Below are 18,695 nucleotides of genomic sequence, written 5' to 3' on the forward strand. Positions count from 1 at the left end.
TGAGTCTCTAAATATATTTTATTATTTAATGTAATGTAATGTGTATTTATATAGCACATTTATTGTGTATGGCCATACACCCAAAGCGCTTCACAATCATGATGGGGCTCTCTCCACACCACCACCAGTGTGCAGCATCCACCGTGAGTGATAGAGCCAATTCAGTAGATGGGGATGAATGGGAGGCCATGATCGTAAGAGCCGATGCAGGGAATACCGGGGTTACACCCTTACTCTTTACGAGAAGTATTTATAAAATACACTTTAATGGATAATTTAATACATAATATGAATAATATTCTGTTTAATTATTGTTTTTACGTTATTGTGAGGGTTGGGTTTAGGGTTGGGATAGTGGTGTACGTAAATAAAATACAATTACTTGATCATTTATAAATAATATAATAATAAATAATATAAATAATTATCATTAACTTGGGCAGTACAGTGGCTCAGTGATTAGTACTGTCGCCTCACAGCAAGAGGGTTGCTGGTTTGAGTCCCGGCTGGGCCAGTTGGCCTTTCTGTGTGGAGTTAGCATGTTTTCCCCAAGTTGGCGTTCTCCCCACAGGCCAAAGACATGTGCTAAAGGTGAATTGAAAAAACTAAATTGGCCGTAGTGTATGTGTGTGAATGAGTGTGTATGGGTGTCTTCCAGCACTGGGTTGCTGCCTGAAGTGCATCCGCTGTGTAAAACATATGCTGAATAAGTTGGCGGTTCATTCCGCTGTGGCGACCCCTGATTAATAAAGCAACTAAATCTAAGGAAAATGAATGAGTGAATGAATCGTTATCTTATGGCCACAGCTGTATCCCTTCTAGCCCCAACTCATTGAGTGCATGTCCAACAATGCTGTTTATTTTAAGTGCACTTATTATTTTTAGAATTTGTAGAATTGTCAGTGTAAATGCACTACTTATACCATTATTATACAAAATGGGGTAGAACAGTGCATAAATATGTAATTTTGGATGCAAACTAATGATTTTATTTTCTGTATTTTTCCCGCAGGACAATCGCATCAAGACTGCAAATACAACGTCTTCACCTTTCTGCCCATTAACTTATTCGAGCAGTTTCAACGTTTGCGAATGCCTACTTCCTCGTGCTGCTGATACTGCAGGTTTGCCAGCCTTTCCGGGTCACTAATGACATTACAAAAGCAGCACACTGAAGCTTAATATGGGGCTGTTTTAGAAAATACATATGACCAATTTCATCCTGATTTTCAGGGGCCTTCTTTAAAGGTGACACAAAATCAAGATCTGGGAATAACTGAAACTGCTGTTTGACATCTTTGTTTGTGGAGCCCAAAAGTAAATATTTAGAAAAATGTCCATGAAGTGAAAGTCAATATTCACATGGACAAATGATATTTAATGAAGCGTATTAAATGAAGGATTTCATGAACACGGTTAAAGCAGTGATTACATTTTGTCATACAGTGCTCAGCATAAATGAATGTACCCAATCACCATCTTTTAAATTAAATATTTTCTACAGATTTAATATTTTCTACAGTTTTGCAGATGCCGTTGTTATCTTTCACAGATGTTATAGGGTCATCTGAAATCTTGGTTATCCCAAGATAGAAACAGAAAGCAGATGGAGAAAGTTGAGCTTAGCTGCTGTTCACAACATTTCAGGGAATAATTACATTTATATTTGATCTGAAATGGCTGTAGTACGGAGTCATGAGAAACATTCTGAGAAACTTGTCAAAAAACATATGTTTTTTGGGATTAAACTTGGAGAGTGTTTGAACTTCAAACATTTTCATAAAAGCAATAGCAGAGCATAAGAGCCACTGTAAACGTGAAAACTATCTACAATACATCCATTGGATCTTATACTATCCTCTATTCCCAGAAGTCCTTTTTTACAAGATGTAAAATAAGTATTTTGTGTCTCCAGAATTGTGTGCGTGAAGGTTTAGGTTCACATAACCATCAGATTATTTATTATACCCTGTTGAAAATATACTTTTTTTTTGTAATAGATGTGATGTAGAGATAGCTAATCACACACACATGTTTTAGTCATGTTCTAAAAGTTCTGGCAATTATTATTTAGTTTTTTTTAAATGTTTTGCATTGTAACAATTGACCCTTGCCCCTATTATAGGAATATTTAGTTTAATCACAGATCCCAGTTTATACAATAATACCAAAAATATGATTTCTTTTTCAACATTAATTGCTGGACATCTTATTCTGCTTAAATGAATGGACAAATTTCCTCTAACTGTTAGTCAATATATTAGGGACCTTATGTACCATCTTACAATGGAGAAGATTCGGTACTCCACCAAAGGTTGCAGTCAAAAATTTTATCTTATTTGGCAGCCAGTGCTGATATATATAAAACAAATGAATCCAAACTTAATATTTTCAGTTTGACCTTTGTTTATTCCATCATCTTATTTTATATCTAAATTATTTTATTTCTTTAGTTTACATTTGCTAAGCCTATTGTGACTCGATGTGTGTGTGTATATATGTACAATAGATGAGTGAACAAATAATGTAACTTTTATCTACTTGTATGTATGTATGTATATTTCATGACTTAATGTAAAACAGATTTAAAATAGGCATAACATAATTTATAGAAATGGTGCAGTGGGGCGGGGGGCTCTGTTGGAGCAAAGATAATTTGTCCTCTGTTTTTCAAATACTTTTGAAATTGATGTTTTATTGACCAAAATGTTAATTAAAGATTTGAACAATATTATATATATATATATATATATATATATATATATATATATATATATATATATATATATATATATATATATATATATATATATATATATATATATATATATATATATATACATTTTTGGTATCAGAAGGTATTATAGCTGTTTTGCTCCTGTGCCTTTAAATTGAAAATGAGCTGGTTCTCTCCTCATACTCGAAGTAGATTTCTCTTGGGACATGTGGATAATAGATATTTTTTATGTTGGACCTGTAACCATTAGTTTTTGAAAAGTGTTTATATATGACCAATACTTAATTTATATTTCTACATTTTTATATAAGCATTCATCCTGACATTTAATAAAGTGAGTACAGGACTTTACATATGGTCAATATATATAAACTATTAATTTATAAAATTTACAGAAATTATACTATATCACAATATATATCATCATCATCATCGAGGTATGTAATTTTTGTTGTTTCACCCATCCCTACATCAAATCAAAGTTTGAAGCTTTAAACTATATTGCGATATATATTGTTATTGTGATATGAGATTTTGTCGTTTCGCCCAGCTCGACCTTAAATCAAAGTTCAAAACTTTAAACTATATCACAATATATGTCAGCATCGTGATATGACATTTCGTCGTTTTGCCCAGCTCGACTTTAAATCAAAGTTCGAAGCCTCAAACTATATCACAATATATATCAATATCATAATATGAGATTATTGTCGTATCACCCAGCCCGACTTCAAATCAAAGTTCAAAGCCGCAAACTATATCATTATATATATGGTTATTGTAATATGAGGTTTTTGTCGTATTGTCCAGCCCTACTTCAAATCAAAGTTCAAAGCTTCAAATATATCATGATATAAATCGTTATCATAATATGAGATTTTTGTCGGATCGTCCAGCCCGACTTCAAATCAAAGTTCAAAGCTTCAAACTATATCACAGTATATATCATTATCATATTATGAGATTATTGTTGTATCACCCAGCCCGACTTCAAATCAAAGTTCAAAGCCGCTAACTATGTCACGCTATATATGGTTATCGTAATATGAGTTTTTTGTCGTATTGTCCAGCCCTACTTCAAATCAAAGTTCAAAGCTTCAAACTATATCACGATATATATCATTATCGTAATTGATCGTCCAGTCCGACTTCAAATCAAAGTTCAAAGCTTCAAACTATATCACGATATATATAGTTATCGTGATGTGAGATTTTTGTCGGATCGTCCAGCCTGACTTTAAATCAAGGTTTGAAGCTTCAAACTGTATTACAATATATATATTTTCTTATTGTAATATGAGATTTTTGGCGTATCGCACAACCCGACTTCAAATCCTAATCGGTAATGTTGTGAATTTCATTGTAACTTGTTGGTTTGGTTCATGGCTTAAAACAGTTTAACAAAGACCTTCTGAATCTCTATGGGAAACATATTTCCAGAAGCAGCGTTTCTGAACAAACATGCGGTCACTAATGCACTTGTGTGTTCTCCATCGTGTGTTCTAGTTGATTCCAGAAATCTCCTCTCTTTCGTGGTTCACCACTATTGTGCCTTTGGTGTTGGTGCTGGCCATCACAGCTGTCAAGGATGCTACTGATGATTATGTGAGAATCTCTTCATGTCCCGTTCATTTTCACGACTCTGAATTCTGCGTTTACAATGGCCATCCGCTTGAAAATAATCTGACGTTTGCTGTTTTTGGATTTTAGTTCCGCCATAAAAGTGACCAACAAGTCAACACCCGCAGTCTCAGGTACTCGTCAAAGGAAAGTAAGTGCATTCATGCTGTGTGTCAGCATTTCTGCTGTATATTCATCGCAGTTGAGATGCAATTATTGAACTGTAAAGGCTTTTTAAGAGAGGTTTGGGGAAATGAACAATGGTTTGTCTGTGTTTCAGACTGCAGAATGAGAAATGGATGAATGTACGAGTGGGTGATGTTATCAAACTTGAGAACAATCAGTTTGTTGCTGTAAGTATCAATTCCTTGTTGATGTACTACAAAATAAGCAGATCAAATGTAACACTGTAAAATAAATATCAAGATATATAGCATTGCATTACACTTACGAAATACATGGAAATATATTGGAGAATATAATGACATATATTACATTTCTATATATGGGAAATTTCTATATTTACTAAATATAATGACAGTATTTTTGTCTTTTAGTCATATCAGTTTCTTATGCGTTTGTATTTATACTGAATGTCTTTGAGTTATGCTTTTTTGTAACAAATATTTTAGAAACCATATAGTTCAGGAGGGCGTCACGGTTAGCACTGTTGCCCAAACAGCAGGAAGGTCGCTGGTTTGAGTCCTGGCTGGGTCAGTTGCATTTCTGTGTGGAGTTTGCATGTTCTCCTCGTGTTCCTCGTGTGCTCCGGTTTCCCCCCACAGTCCAAAGACATGCGCTATAAGTGAATTGGATGAACTAAATTGGCCGTAGTGTATGATTGTGTGTGACTGCAAGAGTCTATGGGTGTTTCCCAGTACTGGGTTGCAGCTGGAAGGGCGTCCACTGCATAAAACATATGCCGTTCATTCCACTGTATTTATAGCAGTCAAATCTTTATGATTAACAATGAATTACAAGGATTACAACAGTTTTGAAAAAGGCTTGAGGGCTGAATTCAGTTAAATTTTGCAATGTATTACTGCTAAATATATATGCTAATAAGTCTTTATTTTTATTCTCGTGAACACTATTGTGTCTAAAATTAAAATGAGAGACATTCATCCATGCTTAAGTTCTTAAAGTGAGATCAGGTAAAAACCCCTTGTTTAGGAGACTTTTCTGCTGGGGTGTCAGGCTCAGTTCCTGTTTTAAACCCTGCTTTAACACACTTACATGTAAGTTTCAAACAGGACTGAAGGGATGTTTCTCAGTTCTAAGAATACAGAGAACAGACTTGCGTTCTTGTGAACACCGGTCTTGCCGGGTCACCTCGGAAGAATGAACTCGGGAGACCGCGAGAACACATAATGCCTCCTACGAGAAATGAGATGCTGCGTTCTTCCTGGTGGTCACATGACCTTTACGTATGTTTAATGGAAAATTATTTAAACATTACAGCATTCATACAACAATTTATAGTTTTATTTCAATAAATATAACATGCACAAAGAAACAAGACAAAAAATCTAAGTAAAAAGAGCAGCTTTTGCAGTGTGGTTACGGTGTGCCGACACAACACATTCCTATCCCAACTCTCTAACTTATTCAATAAAAAGGTTAAAACCCCCTAATATGTATAATTTTAAAGATATTACTGGAAATGTTTCATAAAATTTTAACTGTTGGTGGCGCCAGATGGTTTGAAAGGCAAATTGGCATCTAAAATTTTTAGTTATTCATCTGTCATTCCACCAAATTTCAGACCTTCTTACCATATAGTTCATCTGACAAGCATCGGTATGTAATAATCCCAGTAATGGCTGCCATTATCTGTAGATTAGCAGAAGAAAGCCCTGCAGTGTGCAGATCCCGAGTCCAGTCAACCAGCACGTGATTTATGAGTTTTTGCGTGGCTTTGAACATCTCCTCTGTCTTTTCTTCTGACAGGCTGACCTTCTCCTCCTCTCTAGCAGTGAGCCCTATGGACTGTGCTATATCGAGACTGCAGAGCTTGATGGGTGAGCTGTTTTCTGCAAGTTCTTTACAAGGTCCAGTGAAACTAAAATGACGCTTCTTAGATGTTACTGTCAGTATGTTAGTCTCCAGGATATCTAAAAGCTAGCTAGTGTGCTCCATAAAAATTAACCTGATAAAAACATCAAAAGTTGCAGTTTGTCACGTCCGCCGAAATGGATCAACGATTTTTTTTGACATCACTTAATTTTTTTCATTGTGAAATATGTACAAACAGTACAAACAAATACACTACCTGACAAGTCTTGGCACCTATCCAAGTTTTAGGAACATCAAATATTAACTTGACTGCTAGTTGATAATTGGTATCAGAAGTTGCTCATATGAAAGGCGGCAGTGGCGTAGTGGTTAGTGTGTTTGACACATGCGCTCACGGCGACCCGAGTTCGATTCCCACTTCGTGGTCATATGCTGATCCTTCCCCTCTCTCTGTTCCCCATGCTTTCCTGTCATACTCTATACTGGTCCAAACATTAAAGGTGAAAACCCGGAAAAAAATAATTCTAAAAAAAAAAAAAGAAGTGGCTTATATGAAAGGTAAAGGCCTCTAGATGACGCTTGTTTTACCAAAATAAAATATGATCATGCCTTGATTTTTAATTATTTAATTAGGACAGTAAGGTCTGACTTAGACAAAGTCTTGTCACTGAACAGAAATAATGTCCAGTATAGAATATAAAGTCTTGCTGCAGTGGAAACAGAATGAATATTGTGTATGACTCCCATAAGCTTGGACGACTGCATCCATACATCTCTGCAATGACTCAAATCACTGATTAAAAAAGTCATCTGGAATGGCAAAGAAAACGTTCTTGCAGGACTCCCAGAGCTCATCAAGATTCTTTGGATTCATCTTCATTGACTCCTCTTCATCTTACCCCAGACATGCTCAATAATGTTCATGTCTGGTGACCTAGGCTGGCCAATCCTGGAGCACCTTGACCTTCTTTGCTTTCAGGAGCTTTGATGTGGAGGCTGAAGTATGAGAAGGAGCGCTATCCTGCTGAAGAATTTGCCCTCTCCTGTGGTTTATAATGTAATGGGCAGCACAAATGTCTTGATACCTCAGACTGTTGATGTTGCCCTCCACTCTGCAGATCTCTCACACGGCCCCATACTGAATGTAACCCTAAACCATGATTTTTTCCTTCACCAAATTTGACGGATTTCTCTTTGAATCTTGGGTCCATGCGGGTTCCAGTAGGTCTTCGGCGGTGTTTATGATGATTGAGATGCAGTTCAACAGATGATCATCAGAAAAGTCTACCTTCTGCCACTTTTCCAAATGATCAACTGAAGTCAAGTTATTATTTGTTGCTCTTACAACTGGGATCGACGGCAAGACGGCAGATAAGTAGTGTACATGTCACAACAATTTTGAAAACATAATTAAAAAATTAAATTAAAAAAGAGACAATCAAAGTATAAACAATTGTCAGGGGTAAAATAATAACAATAAATAGATAAAATAATAGTAAAAATCATTTAATTAACCAAATAAAATGTACATAAAGCTTCAATTGTTTTTTTTTAGCTTTTCTATTTCCAATATTACACAGTGTAGCGCCATAATGTTTAATCTCTTTCTTAAAATGGTCACAATTTGGATTAGCTTTAGCTCATTTCTCTACAAGAATATGATATATTCCAAGTAATATCATTAGCTGTATAAGAAAATAAGTTGCACTTTTTGAATCACTTCCATCTTGTACACAAGCAAATATCATACATCATACACTCCAATTTGATCCAAATGTCCTTGAAATAAAGTTAGAAACAACAATCCAACAAAAATCTTGAGTTGGCTGTGTCCGAAACCGCCTACTTCTCGGTAGAATTTAAACATAGTACTTGGCTGCTAGAAACGTATGTTTTATACAGTATGAATGTTAGCGCAGTATGAATGGAATTCATATTACGTCCACCATTTTGTCATGGTCACATGACATACCTGCATGAGTTGCGTCGATTCACTCATTTATGAATTTTCTCACAGAGCATCATGGGATAGCGCAGCGTGAATGTGATGCGCACTTCAGAATCTCGCTGGAAGAAGTAGGTCATCCGGGTACTTCTCACACACTGATTTTCGAATTCTGTGAATTTGGACATACTACTCAGCTCGCATACTAATTTTAGCACACGATATAGTATGGAAGTATGCGGTTTCGGACGCAGCCATTGAAAAAATTTACGTCACATCATACTTCAGTTCCTCATCAAATCTTCTGACCAATCAAATGCTCTCTAGTATCGGTAAAATGCCCCGCCCCCTTCTTCTCATTTGCTTTTCATTTGTTGTGGTGATCTCAACACTCTCACTGGCATAGCTGTGATAAAACATGCTATTGGTTGTTTTATTAAAAAGGGGAGGGGCTACTATATGCCTCGCCCTCTCTTCATGTTTCAATTGAGATTACGTCATTCATTCATTCCTTTTTTTTTTGGCTTAGTCCCTTTATTAATATGGGGTTGCCACAGCAGAATGAACTGCCAACTTATCCAGTATATGTGTTACGCAGCGGATGCCCTTCCAGCTGCAACTCATCACTGGGAAACACCCACACACTCTCATTCACACACATACACTACGGACAATTTAGCCTACCCAATTCACCTATAGCGCATGTCTTTGGACTGTGGGGGAAACCGTAGCACCCGGAGGAAACCCACGCGAACACTGGGAGAACATGCAAACTCCACACAGAAACACCAACTGACCCAGCTGAGGCTCGAACCAGCCAGCTTCTTGCTGTCAGGCAAAAGTGCTACCCACTACGCCACTGTAACACCCAAGATTACGTCAAACATCGGATAAAAAATGCATATTTCAAAGCTTTTAAAATCATGTGCCTCATGTACAACAAGCATCTCATATTGATTTTATGACGACATGACATGAACATGAGCTTGTTTCACACAGTCGACTCTTTTTTTTCCGACAGAGAAACCAACCTGAAGGTGCGCCAAGCCTTGACTGTAACCTCAGACCTCGGGGACGATGTTGCCAAGCTTGCAGACTTTAATGGTAAAGCTTTTTTTTTTTAAATGTACGATTAGTGCACCATCAACAGAACTGAAACCAGAGTCAACATGAGTAAACATAAACATTTATTGCAGCCGCCACATTGATTAGATTGATCTGTGTGCTTTCTCTTGTGGGGGTTTAAAGTATGCTCGCGTATATCTTTGGAAGCTGTCAAGGAGTGTTTGTAATGAGATTTGTAGTGTTTTTGCTTGAATTGCATTCAGGTTAATTTACAGCCAGTGCATTTGTGAAATTGGAAATATATACAATGATTTGGTGATGGCTTAGGTCAGTAGTTCACAACCTTTTCTGTATGCACATGTTATGGGCCTACTAATAATATTACATTTTTAAAAATGCACATTTGACAGTCACTTGAGTTGAGAAGGGATGTTTTTTTTGTTAATACAGTAAAAATTGTTTAACTATATGGTTTCTAAAATAATTGCTATGAAAAATCGTAACTTGAAGACATTCAGTATACATACAAATGCTTAATTCAAGAGTTCGCACTTAGCTGATTAGAGAGCTCTGAGCTCATTTGCAAGGCGAGAGGGGAGTTTGAGCTCAGGTAGATCTCAAGAACTCCTCTGCTGTAGTAGCTAATGAACAGATAGTGATTGCTCTTAAGAGATAACTACTTACTAGGAGCATGTCTATGGTGCAGATTTGGATTAGTCAATTCACTTAAGTTACATGTTTTTGGATGGTGGAAGGAAACCGGGAAACCCGGGGAAACCCACGCGAGCATGGGAGAACGTGCAAACTCCCCACAGAAATGTTGGCTGGTTTGGTAATGGCCAGAACCAAAGACGTTCTTGCTGTGAGGCAACAGTGCTAACCACTGGGCCACCGTGCCACCCATCTAAGAAAGGAGGAGTAGGGGTGGAAGGGGGGATTCTTCAAACATAGATGACTGTTGGAATGGAACTTAGGGTATTTATAGTGGCTTAAGCCTCCTTTCCACTGCACACGACAAACGACAAGCGACAGACCGGAAGTCAATCATTTCCAATGGAGAGTAGTCAGGGAGCTGCGTGGAGTTCAGATCATCAAACAAATTCAGACCCGAATTGAGTTGCGGATTTCAGGATCTGGGGGAGGTCAATCCAGCCTCTCCCTGATCCCCTTGGCTTTGCGCTGGTTGTGGAAATTCCAAATTCACCCAAAACAAACCATTATGATTGGCTAAGATTGGCAATGTAAAATGCACTTTAAAACCAGCTTTCAAAAGTTAAGGTTAGGGTTACGATATGCCATTGTTGTGTAAATTAATGTTCAAAAGTTTCTCTTTTTAGTTGAAAACAATCCTGTCAACATACGTCGAACTTTTCGACGACTAACCATAATAGAAACTTATGTACAAATACTCTAATGGGCATTAGTTGAATTTTTTTCACTGACAAACTGACAAAAATGAAATGCAAATCACAGGACATAGTTCAATTGAAGAGGATTAAACTCATTTAGATTGAAATTGAAGGCTTAATTACTGCTCATTGTATTTATCTATTATTATTTAGATTTCTTATGTATTGTTTGTATATTGCTACTTTTATTGTGAATTTTTGTGTAAATGTTTGTTGGACCAAATTTGTAAGTCAATCAGTTTGAATATTGAAAAATTATATATAATTAAATTCAAATCTGTTTTAAATGACAAAATTAATGTACTGACTAAATACAACAGAATGTCTAAATGAAGCCATGAAAAAAGTGGTTACTTTTTTCTGAAACAATAGTGATCTTTAACACACGGATAATCTGCAGTGTGTTGTTATTTGCTAGCTGGTTTTAAATTATGCACCATTTGGCAAAAATGTCAGGATAAATGAATGGCGTGATAAAAGGCCAGAGCTATTGATAAACCAAGCATAACTGAATATTATTTGTTTCTGAATGAACGTCAGCTTCATCTGCGTGTTGCCTGTTGTCTCCCAGGGGAAGTCATCTGCGAGCCTCCTAACAACAAACTGGACAAGTTCATTGGGACTCTCTACTGGAAAGATAACAAGTACCCCCTGGACAATGAGAAAATGCTCCTGAGAGGATGTGTGCTCCGTAACACTGAATGGTGCTTCGGCTTGGTTATCTTCGCCGGTACAATTCCTCCATTAACTGTTCAAGCATTTTCACAGGACATTGATTAGCTTCCTTGAGTAGACGCGTACAATGCCTTGTTCTCTTTAAAAGAGACCTATTATGCAAAAATCACTTTTATAAGAGGTTTAAGCACAGTTGTGTGTGAATACAGCCAGCATCTTATGGTTAAAATAAATAAACTCTATTTTTTATAATCACACTTCATAAAAGCAGTCTGCAGAAATACTTGATGAACATTTTGCCATTTTACATGTCATCAGATGGGGAAGGCCCCGCCTATTAGTGACCATCTCTCCGTCATTAGCATAAACAGCACTGAGTGAGAAGCAGTCATCCACAATTAGAGTTGAGTTATGCTGACACAGAGGCCTTTATAGCTCCACCCCTATTTAAAAAGAGCACAATCTGATTTGAATTTAAAGCGACAGTCACCAAAACAGCATGATTTGGATCTAAGCCTAAAAGGGGCAGTTTCAAAGAGTTATCAAACATTATTTGTGTGGTCTTTTGAGCTGAAACTTCACATACACACTCTAGGGACATCAGAGGCTTATTTTTCATCTTGTAAAAGGGGGCATAATTGGTCCCCTTTAAATAAGGAGTGCATTATCTGTTATTTGTGCCGAGATGAGGGGATGTTTTCTGCTTTTTCGTCAGGACTCCAAACCAAGCTGATGCAAAACTGTGGGAGGACAAAGTTCAAAAGGACCAGCATCGATAAACTGATGAACACCTTAGTGCTGTGGGTGAGTGTGTTCATGTCATGCTGGGACTGATCGATGTGTGGTGTCTCACTTAGTCACGCCGGCAGCCTTTTAAAAGGGCAGTTCATTTTGTTATTCGGCAGCACCTGACATGTGTTGACGCTCTCCTATTATGGTATTTTAAGGGGTTAGTTCACCCAAATAATCACTTTCTGTGATAAATCACTCACTCTCATGCCATTCCAGTGTTGGGCATGTTCCTTTAAAGAAGTAATTAGTTATAGTTATTAGCTACTAGTTAAGCCGCCGCCATATCACCCTGCAGCCTAAGACTGGTTACTCACTGAAGCTAAAGACGGCTGAGCCTGGTCAGTACCTGGATGGGAGACCACATGGGAAAACTAGGTTGCTGTTGGAAGTGGTGTTAGAGAGGCGCTCAACCTGTGGTCTTTGTGAGTTCTAATGCCCCAGTAAAAGTAAACATTGCGATCATTTTTGCAATATTTCTTGCATATACATTTTTTAAAATGTCAATAAATGAGCAGTTTTCTGTATTTTCATGCTTTTATTTTAAAAAAAATCCCCATTTGTTTATGCTTTTGAATTGCATTATGGGAGATATTTTGTCCAACAGATTTTAACCTTGAAATGTTAAAAAAAACTTTTATTAACATTTTGAATAGTTTAAAGTGACATATTGTATGGGTTGGTGTTGGTATATTTTGCTACAAAACCCTTGTAATAAGCTGCCAGTACATTTTCTGCTAATTGACCAACTTCTTATTTCTCTCTATATAATATATATAATAACAATAAAATAAAAGTCACCTTGTTAATCTGTGGAGTTGAATTTTTAACATCAAAAGTTGACAGAGCAGAGATTAAGCTCCCATAATGCAATGCACAACCATAAATAAACATTTGAGAATCACAAAAGATAGAAACTGTTAATTAACAGATATTATTTTTACAATGTATGTTATATTTGTGAAATTCTTATATGTCATATATGTAATTTGCATATTTTTCCATGTATCAGATTTCTATACAGCTGCCATCATGCAAATTTGTCACAAAAATGCTAAATGCTGTAAGTTTGTGCAGAAGTTAAATGATTTAATCGATAAGGGGGTTTTGCAGAAATGATTGCAAGACTTTTGGTCTTAGAAACTTGACAGACAGCTATGTTACAAACTACATCAAAAAGTAATATCCACTAATAAGCCACTTTATGAAGACCAAAAGCATTGAGTGTGATGATATATTTGTTCCCTTTCCAGATCTTTGGCTTTCTGATCTGTATGGGGATCATCCTGGCCATTGGGAACACTATTTGGGAGCAGAGTGTCGGCAGTGACTTTTGGGCATATCTTCAGTGGAAGGAACTGACAGTCAATGCTGTCTTCTCTGGCTTTCTGACCTTCTGGTCCTACATTATCATCCTTAACACGGTTGTGCCCATCTCACTGTATGTTAGGTAAGTCAAACCACACAGTATCAGTACCCAGTTTCACATCGAATATTAAGTGGAGCCATAGCCTTAAGTGTAAGTGCTCTGACATAAAGCATGGTTGCACTTCAGACAACCCATGACCCACAGTTTCAATTCCAAGTCTAGTCCAATTATAATTTTAAGTAGTAATTTTCTAATTATAATTTAGATTCATTCTTATCTTATACGTATGTATCTGATTTTATTACAGTGTAGAAGTTTTGCGGCTGGGCCATAGTTACTTTATAAACTGGGACAGACGAATGTACTACGGCCGTAAGGACACTCCTGCTGAAGCGCGGACCACCACTCTTAATGAGGAGCTGGGCCAGGTGGAGTTCATCTTCTCCGACAAAACAGGCACCCTCACCCAGAACATCATGGTGTTTAATAAGTGCTCCATCAATGGGAAGACCTACGGTACGCTTCCACCATTCCTGACACACTTACTTTATGTAGAAGCTTGTGGGTTATGTATTGATGGCTGTTATTCTGTTTTTCTAGGTGATGTTTATGATGAGTTTGGACATAAAGTGGATATTACAGAGGTAATGGAAGCAACTGTTTATTTAAAGGAACACGCTTTTTTAAATTTGTAAAGCTCCTTGATAGATAGATAGATAGATGGACAGATAGATAGACAGACAGACAGACAGACAGACAGACAGAGTAGATAGATAGATAGATAGATAGATAGATAGATAGATAGATAGATGATAGATAGATAGATAGATAGATAGATAGATAGATAGATAGATAGATAGATAGATAGATGGATGGATGGATGGATGGATGGATGGATGGATGGACGGACGGACGGACGGACGGACGGACGGACGGACGGACGGACGGACGGACGGACAGACAGACAGATAGATAGATAGATAGATAGAAACAGAGATAGATAGATAAAAACTCATCTAGTGCTAAACAGTTGAGTTTAATATTTTTTTATATAATTCATTCAGCTGATCTACTGGTCTGACGGGAGCACTTTTAGCTTAGCTTAGCATAGATCATTCATTAGACCATTAGCACCTCTTGCAACCCCACCGGTTCTACACCACCCAGTGTCTGTCGCTAGAGCACGTCAGAGGAGTGAGGTTTACCTGCACAGCACTTCACTAGCTTTATTACACTCACCCCCTTAAACCTCACTCCCATCCGGGTCACGACACCAATGTAACCCCAGCGGTCCTACACCACCAGCATTTTTACAACCAATATTCTGTTTCACACGATCCTTCAGAAATCATTTTAATAGATTCTGAAAACGTAGCCCTAATACATTTCAGGAGATCATGAATTATGTAGCCAGAAGTACGAATGGCTGCATTTTGTCTTTAAAACGCTACGGGGCGGTATGATGTCATTCCTTTTCATGCTTACCAGTTGACCACTTACCTCCGTATGGACAGCTTTACCGCTGTTACCAGTTTGTCCAGTAGCTCACCATGTTTGTCGGTAGACTTGAGACGCAGAGAGGAGTTGACCACAATGACAGGGTTTGAGTCTGGTGAAGAACGGTTCCAGAAAGCGGATAAGACAAAAAAGAAACCAAAAAAATAAATAAACAGTAAATAACAGGTGAGAATGTAGTAAACTCTGAAAATGTGTTAAAAATTAGACAAGGGCTTTTTCTTTTTCTGGATTGCTTTTGAAAACTGTCAGTTGGGTTTAGGGAGGAAAGGTGGGTCAGTCTATCGGTTAGTCAGTCGACAACAGTCTCTGGTTTATTTACGCGAGAACTGCAGGCGTGAATGGCACTCGCAAGAGAAATTTGAGATCTGAAAAAGTGCACACATCGGCCTCTGTTGCATTTGCATTAACAAAACTGCAAAAAAAGTAGCTCCTGGGACAATTTTGCGCTGTCCAGAAATGTATACAGTGGTACGTTTTCAGAATGAGTCTGGCTTGTTTGCTGCTTAGAGAAGATTTTTACTTTTATCATTCCAGAAAACTTGTTTTGCTGCTTAATATTTTGTGGTAACTGATATATTTATTTTACGGTACTTTGATGGATGGAAAGTTTTATCAAGAGTTTTTAATTTAAATGCTACAGAGATTTATATAGTTTTTTGGAACATTCTACTGGAGTATCGAGGAAATAGTTTAGATATATATATATTTTTAAATAATGCATCTCTGAAGTTCAAAGATTTGGGGTTGGTAAATTACTTTTTTAAAAATACTAACAAAGATATGTTTATTTGTTCATGATTACAGTAACTTTGCTCAATTTTTTTACGCATGCAATGGGAAAAATAAGTACTGTCACCATTTTTCTCAGAAAACTGTTTACAAATGAAGTTATGCACAATAAATGAAATGACACAGGGAAAAGTATTGAACACATGACGAAAGGGAGGTGTAGAAAGGCAGTAAATGCCCAGACAGCAGCTGAAATCTGTCAGTAGCTCTTCAAGCAACCCTCTGCCCTTCGTCAGTGTAAATGAATATCAGCTGCTTCAGTCCAACATCTACATTATCATGATGATGAAGATGAAACCAGGTGGACATCTCAGCGAGACAATGATCCAAAACACAGCCAAGGAAACTTTCAAATGCTTTCAGAGAAAGAAAATCAAGCTGTAGAATGGCCTTGAATTACCTGACTTGAATCTAATAGAAATACAGAATAAAGATCAGATTTGATAGACGACCCACAGAACCATCAAGATTTTAACAGTCTGTGAAAACCTGAGCAATGCATGTGACTTCATTCTCTATATAGAGTCGTTTAAGCTGCCATCACCAAAAAGCCTTTTATATAAAGTATTAAATATATTTCAGTAGATCAGCACTTTCTCCTTGTGTCATTTCATTGTTAATACTACTTTTTCCTGATTTTTTTGTTTGTTTTATTTTTGTTTGTATTTTGTATTTTTTTAATTTGGTTGAATTCCATGTCCACAGCTCCTTAGAAATATTATTCCCAGGAAACATGACATGTTCAATACTTATTTTCCCCTCTGTATAAAATTAACAGCTTTCTATTTGAAGATATTTAAAATGTTATTCACTGTGATTTACTTTGACTTGCTGCTCAAGAAATCATTACTTTTTGTTATTGTTGTCAAATTTGGAAACACTTTTGCTTCTTAATATCATAGTGGAAAATCTTAAAAATTAGGTTTTATAAATAACTTAATTCCTAGCTTAAATGACATTCTAAAAGCATAACCTTTGGCCATATATATTATATTATATTCACTCATTCATTTTCTTTTGGCTAAGTCCCTTTATTAATCTGGGGTCGCCACAGCGGAATGAACCACCAACTTGTCCAGCATAAGTTTTACGCAGCGGATGCCCTTCCAGCTGCAACCCATCACTGGAACACGCATACACACTCCCCAGAGCACCCGGAGGAAACCTATGCAAATACGGGGAAACTTGCAAACTTCAGACAGAAAGGCCAAGTGACTCAGCCGGGCTCGAACCAGTGACCTTCTTGCTGAGACGACAGCACTACCCACTGCGCCACCATGCTATTATATTATATTATAATATTTTTTTATCCTTTATTTTACCAGGAATGTCCGATTGAGACATCATCTCTTCCACCAGGGGGTCCTAGCCAAAATTCATTCATTCATTTTCTTTTCGGCTTAGTCCCTTGATTAATCTGGGGTTGCCATAGCGGAATGAACCGCTAACTTGTCAAGCATATGTTTTACGCAGCGAATGCCCTTCCAGCTGTAACCCTTCACTGGGAAACCTGGCCAAAAGTTATATTATATTATATTATATTATATTTATTATATTATATTATATTATATTATATATATTATTTAGCATCCTTGCTGAATGAAAGTATTAATTAATTTCAAGCTAAATATATAAATACAAACACCAAAGCTTTTGAATGCACATGTCTGTAAATGCACAAAACAGGAACTTGCTAAACCTGAATGCCAAAATCTGATGTACATGCTGCCTCAAGAAAAGGCAGGTACTAGAGGGTTCTTAAAGGGGTAGTATGGCTAAAAACACTCAGGCACTGCATACCTCACTAGGCTCCACAATGGCCACATTTTCTGCGCCGACCTTTTTTTCAACCGTGCGGCCATCGCTATTCCACCGCTCCCGCCGCCGAGCACAAGAACTTTGTAGTGGTCCTTGGCAGCCAGTCCAGAGCTGGTGTGGATTTGTGAGTTAAAAACAGAGAAAACTCTGCAGTACTGCCTGGACAGCAGCAGCTGTGGTGTAAAACCTGCCATGATGTACTTCTGAAAGAAAAGGAAACATATACAGTTACAGCAAAAAAAAAACACATGCACATAAAAAATAATATAAATAATAAATAAATAAAATCGCTAACTTTGTTGCAGCCTAAATTTGCATAAAGTCTGGACAAAGCTAACCGCTGGGTTCACAATTAAATTTAACCCAGCTGTTAAGTTTGTTTAAGATTTTTTGTGGTGTATTTTTTTTGCGTGATCTCTAAAGGAAACATAACTATTTTACGTTTCGTCAGTTAAGTAGCTACTTTGTAGAGTTGTAGATAGAAAATCAGTAATTTTAGAAAGGAGGTGTGGCATCAAAACCCTCTCCTATTCCCAATTGTCATTGGGGATGAGCAAATCGGACTAAAATATACAAATTCGTACAAATTCATACGAATTAGCCACTACTCAAAAAGTTACGAACTGCCATGAGATAGCATTGCTGTTTTTAAATGACAATAATGTACTAAAATGGAAATGATCCATAAATACCGTCCCAGACCTGCCTGACCAGTAGGTGGCAACATGTGGTACACATACACAGTCCGGTAGTCTTCCGTTGTTAGGGTTGTCAAATACTTTTATCATAACAAACTTTTTTCGTAAATTTAAGTGTTTGTAGTTTACACAGAGATGGTCTCGCTTTCAAAAAAATGTAAATGGAAGGTTGTGGTTAGGACTAGCAGACCAGTTGATTAACCACAACTAGGCAGCTTAGTTTAACTACAACTATGTAACCATAGCC

General features: G+C 37.1%; 1 protein-coding gene across 1 annotated transcript; it reads left to right on the forward strand.

The window, feature by feature from the left end:
* Nucleotides 1-4,617: 4,617 nt before the first annotated feature.
* Nucleotides 4,618-17,878, forward strand: LOC130218986 (phospholipid-transporting ATPase ID-like). Its single transcript, XM_056451261.1, has 9 exons — nt 4,618-4,710; nt 6,308-6,378; nt 9,340-9,422; nt 11,364-11,522; nt 12,183-12,271; nt 13,510-13,706; nt 13,933-14,141; nt 14,226-14,269; nt 17,741-17,878. The coding sequence occupies exons 1-9, from the start codon at nt 4,618-4,620 to the stop codon at nt 17,876-17,878; spliced, it is 1,083 nt and encodes a 360-aa protein (XP_056307236.1).
* The last annotated feature ends 817 nt before the right edge of the window (nt 17,879-18,695 follow it).

Source organism: Danio aesculapii, chromosome 25 (assembly GCF_903798145.1).
Source record: "Danio aesculapii chromosome 25, fDanAes4.1, whole genome shotgun sequence".
NCBI lineage: Eukaryota > Metazoa > Chordata > Actinopteri > Cypriniformes > Danionidae > Danio > Danio aesculapii.

What these genes read in the sequence shown, in the direction of transcription:
- LOC130218986 (XM_056451261.1), top strand. Translation starts at nt 4,618, where the DNA reads ATGGTTTGTCTGTGTTTCAGACTGCAGAATGAGAAATGGATGAATGTA. An exon ending in CCCATCTCACTGTATGTTAG is followed by an intron (nt 13,707 to 13,932) that starts GTAAGTCAAACC and finishes ATTTTATTACAG; the next exon opens with TGTAGAAGTTTTGCGGCTGG. An exon ending in ATAAAGTGGATATTACAGAG is followed by an intron (nt 14,270 to 17,740) that starts GTAATGGAAGCA and finishes ATACCTCACTAG; the next exon opens with GCTCCACAATGGCCACATTT.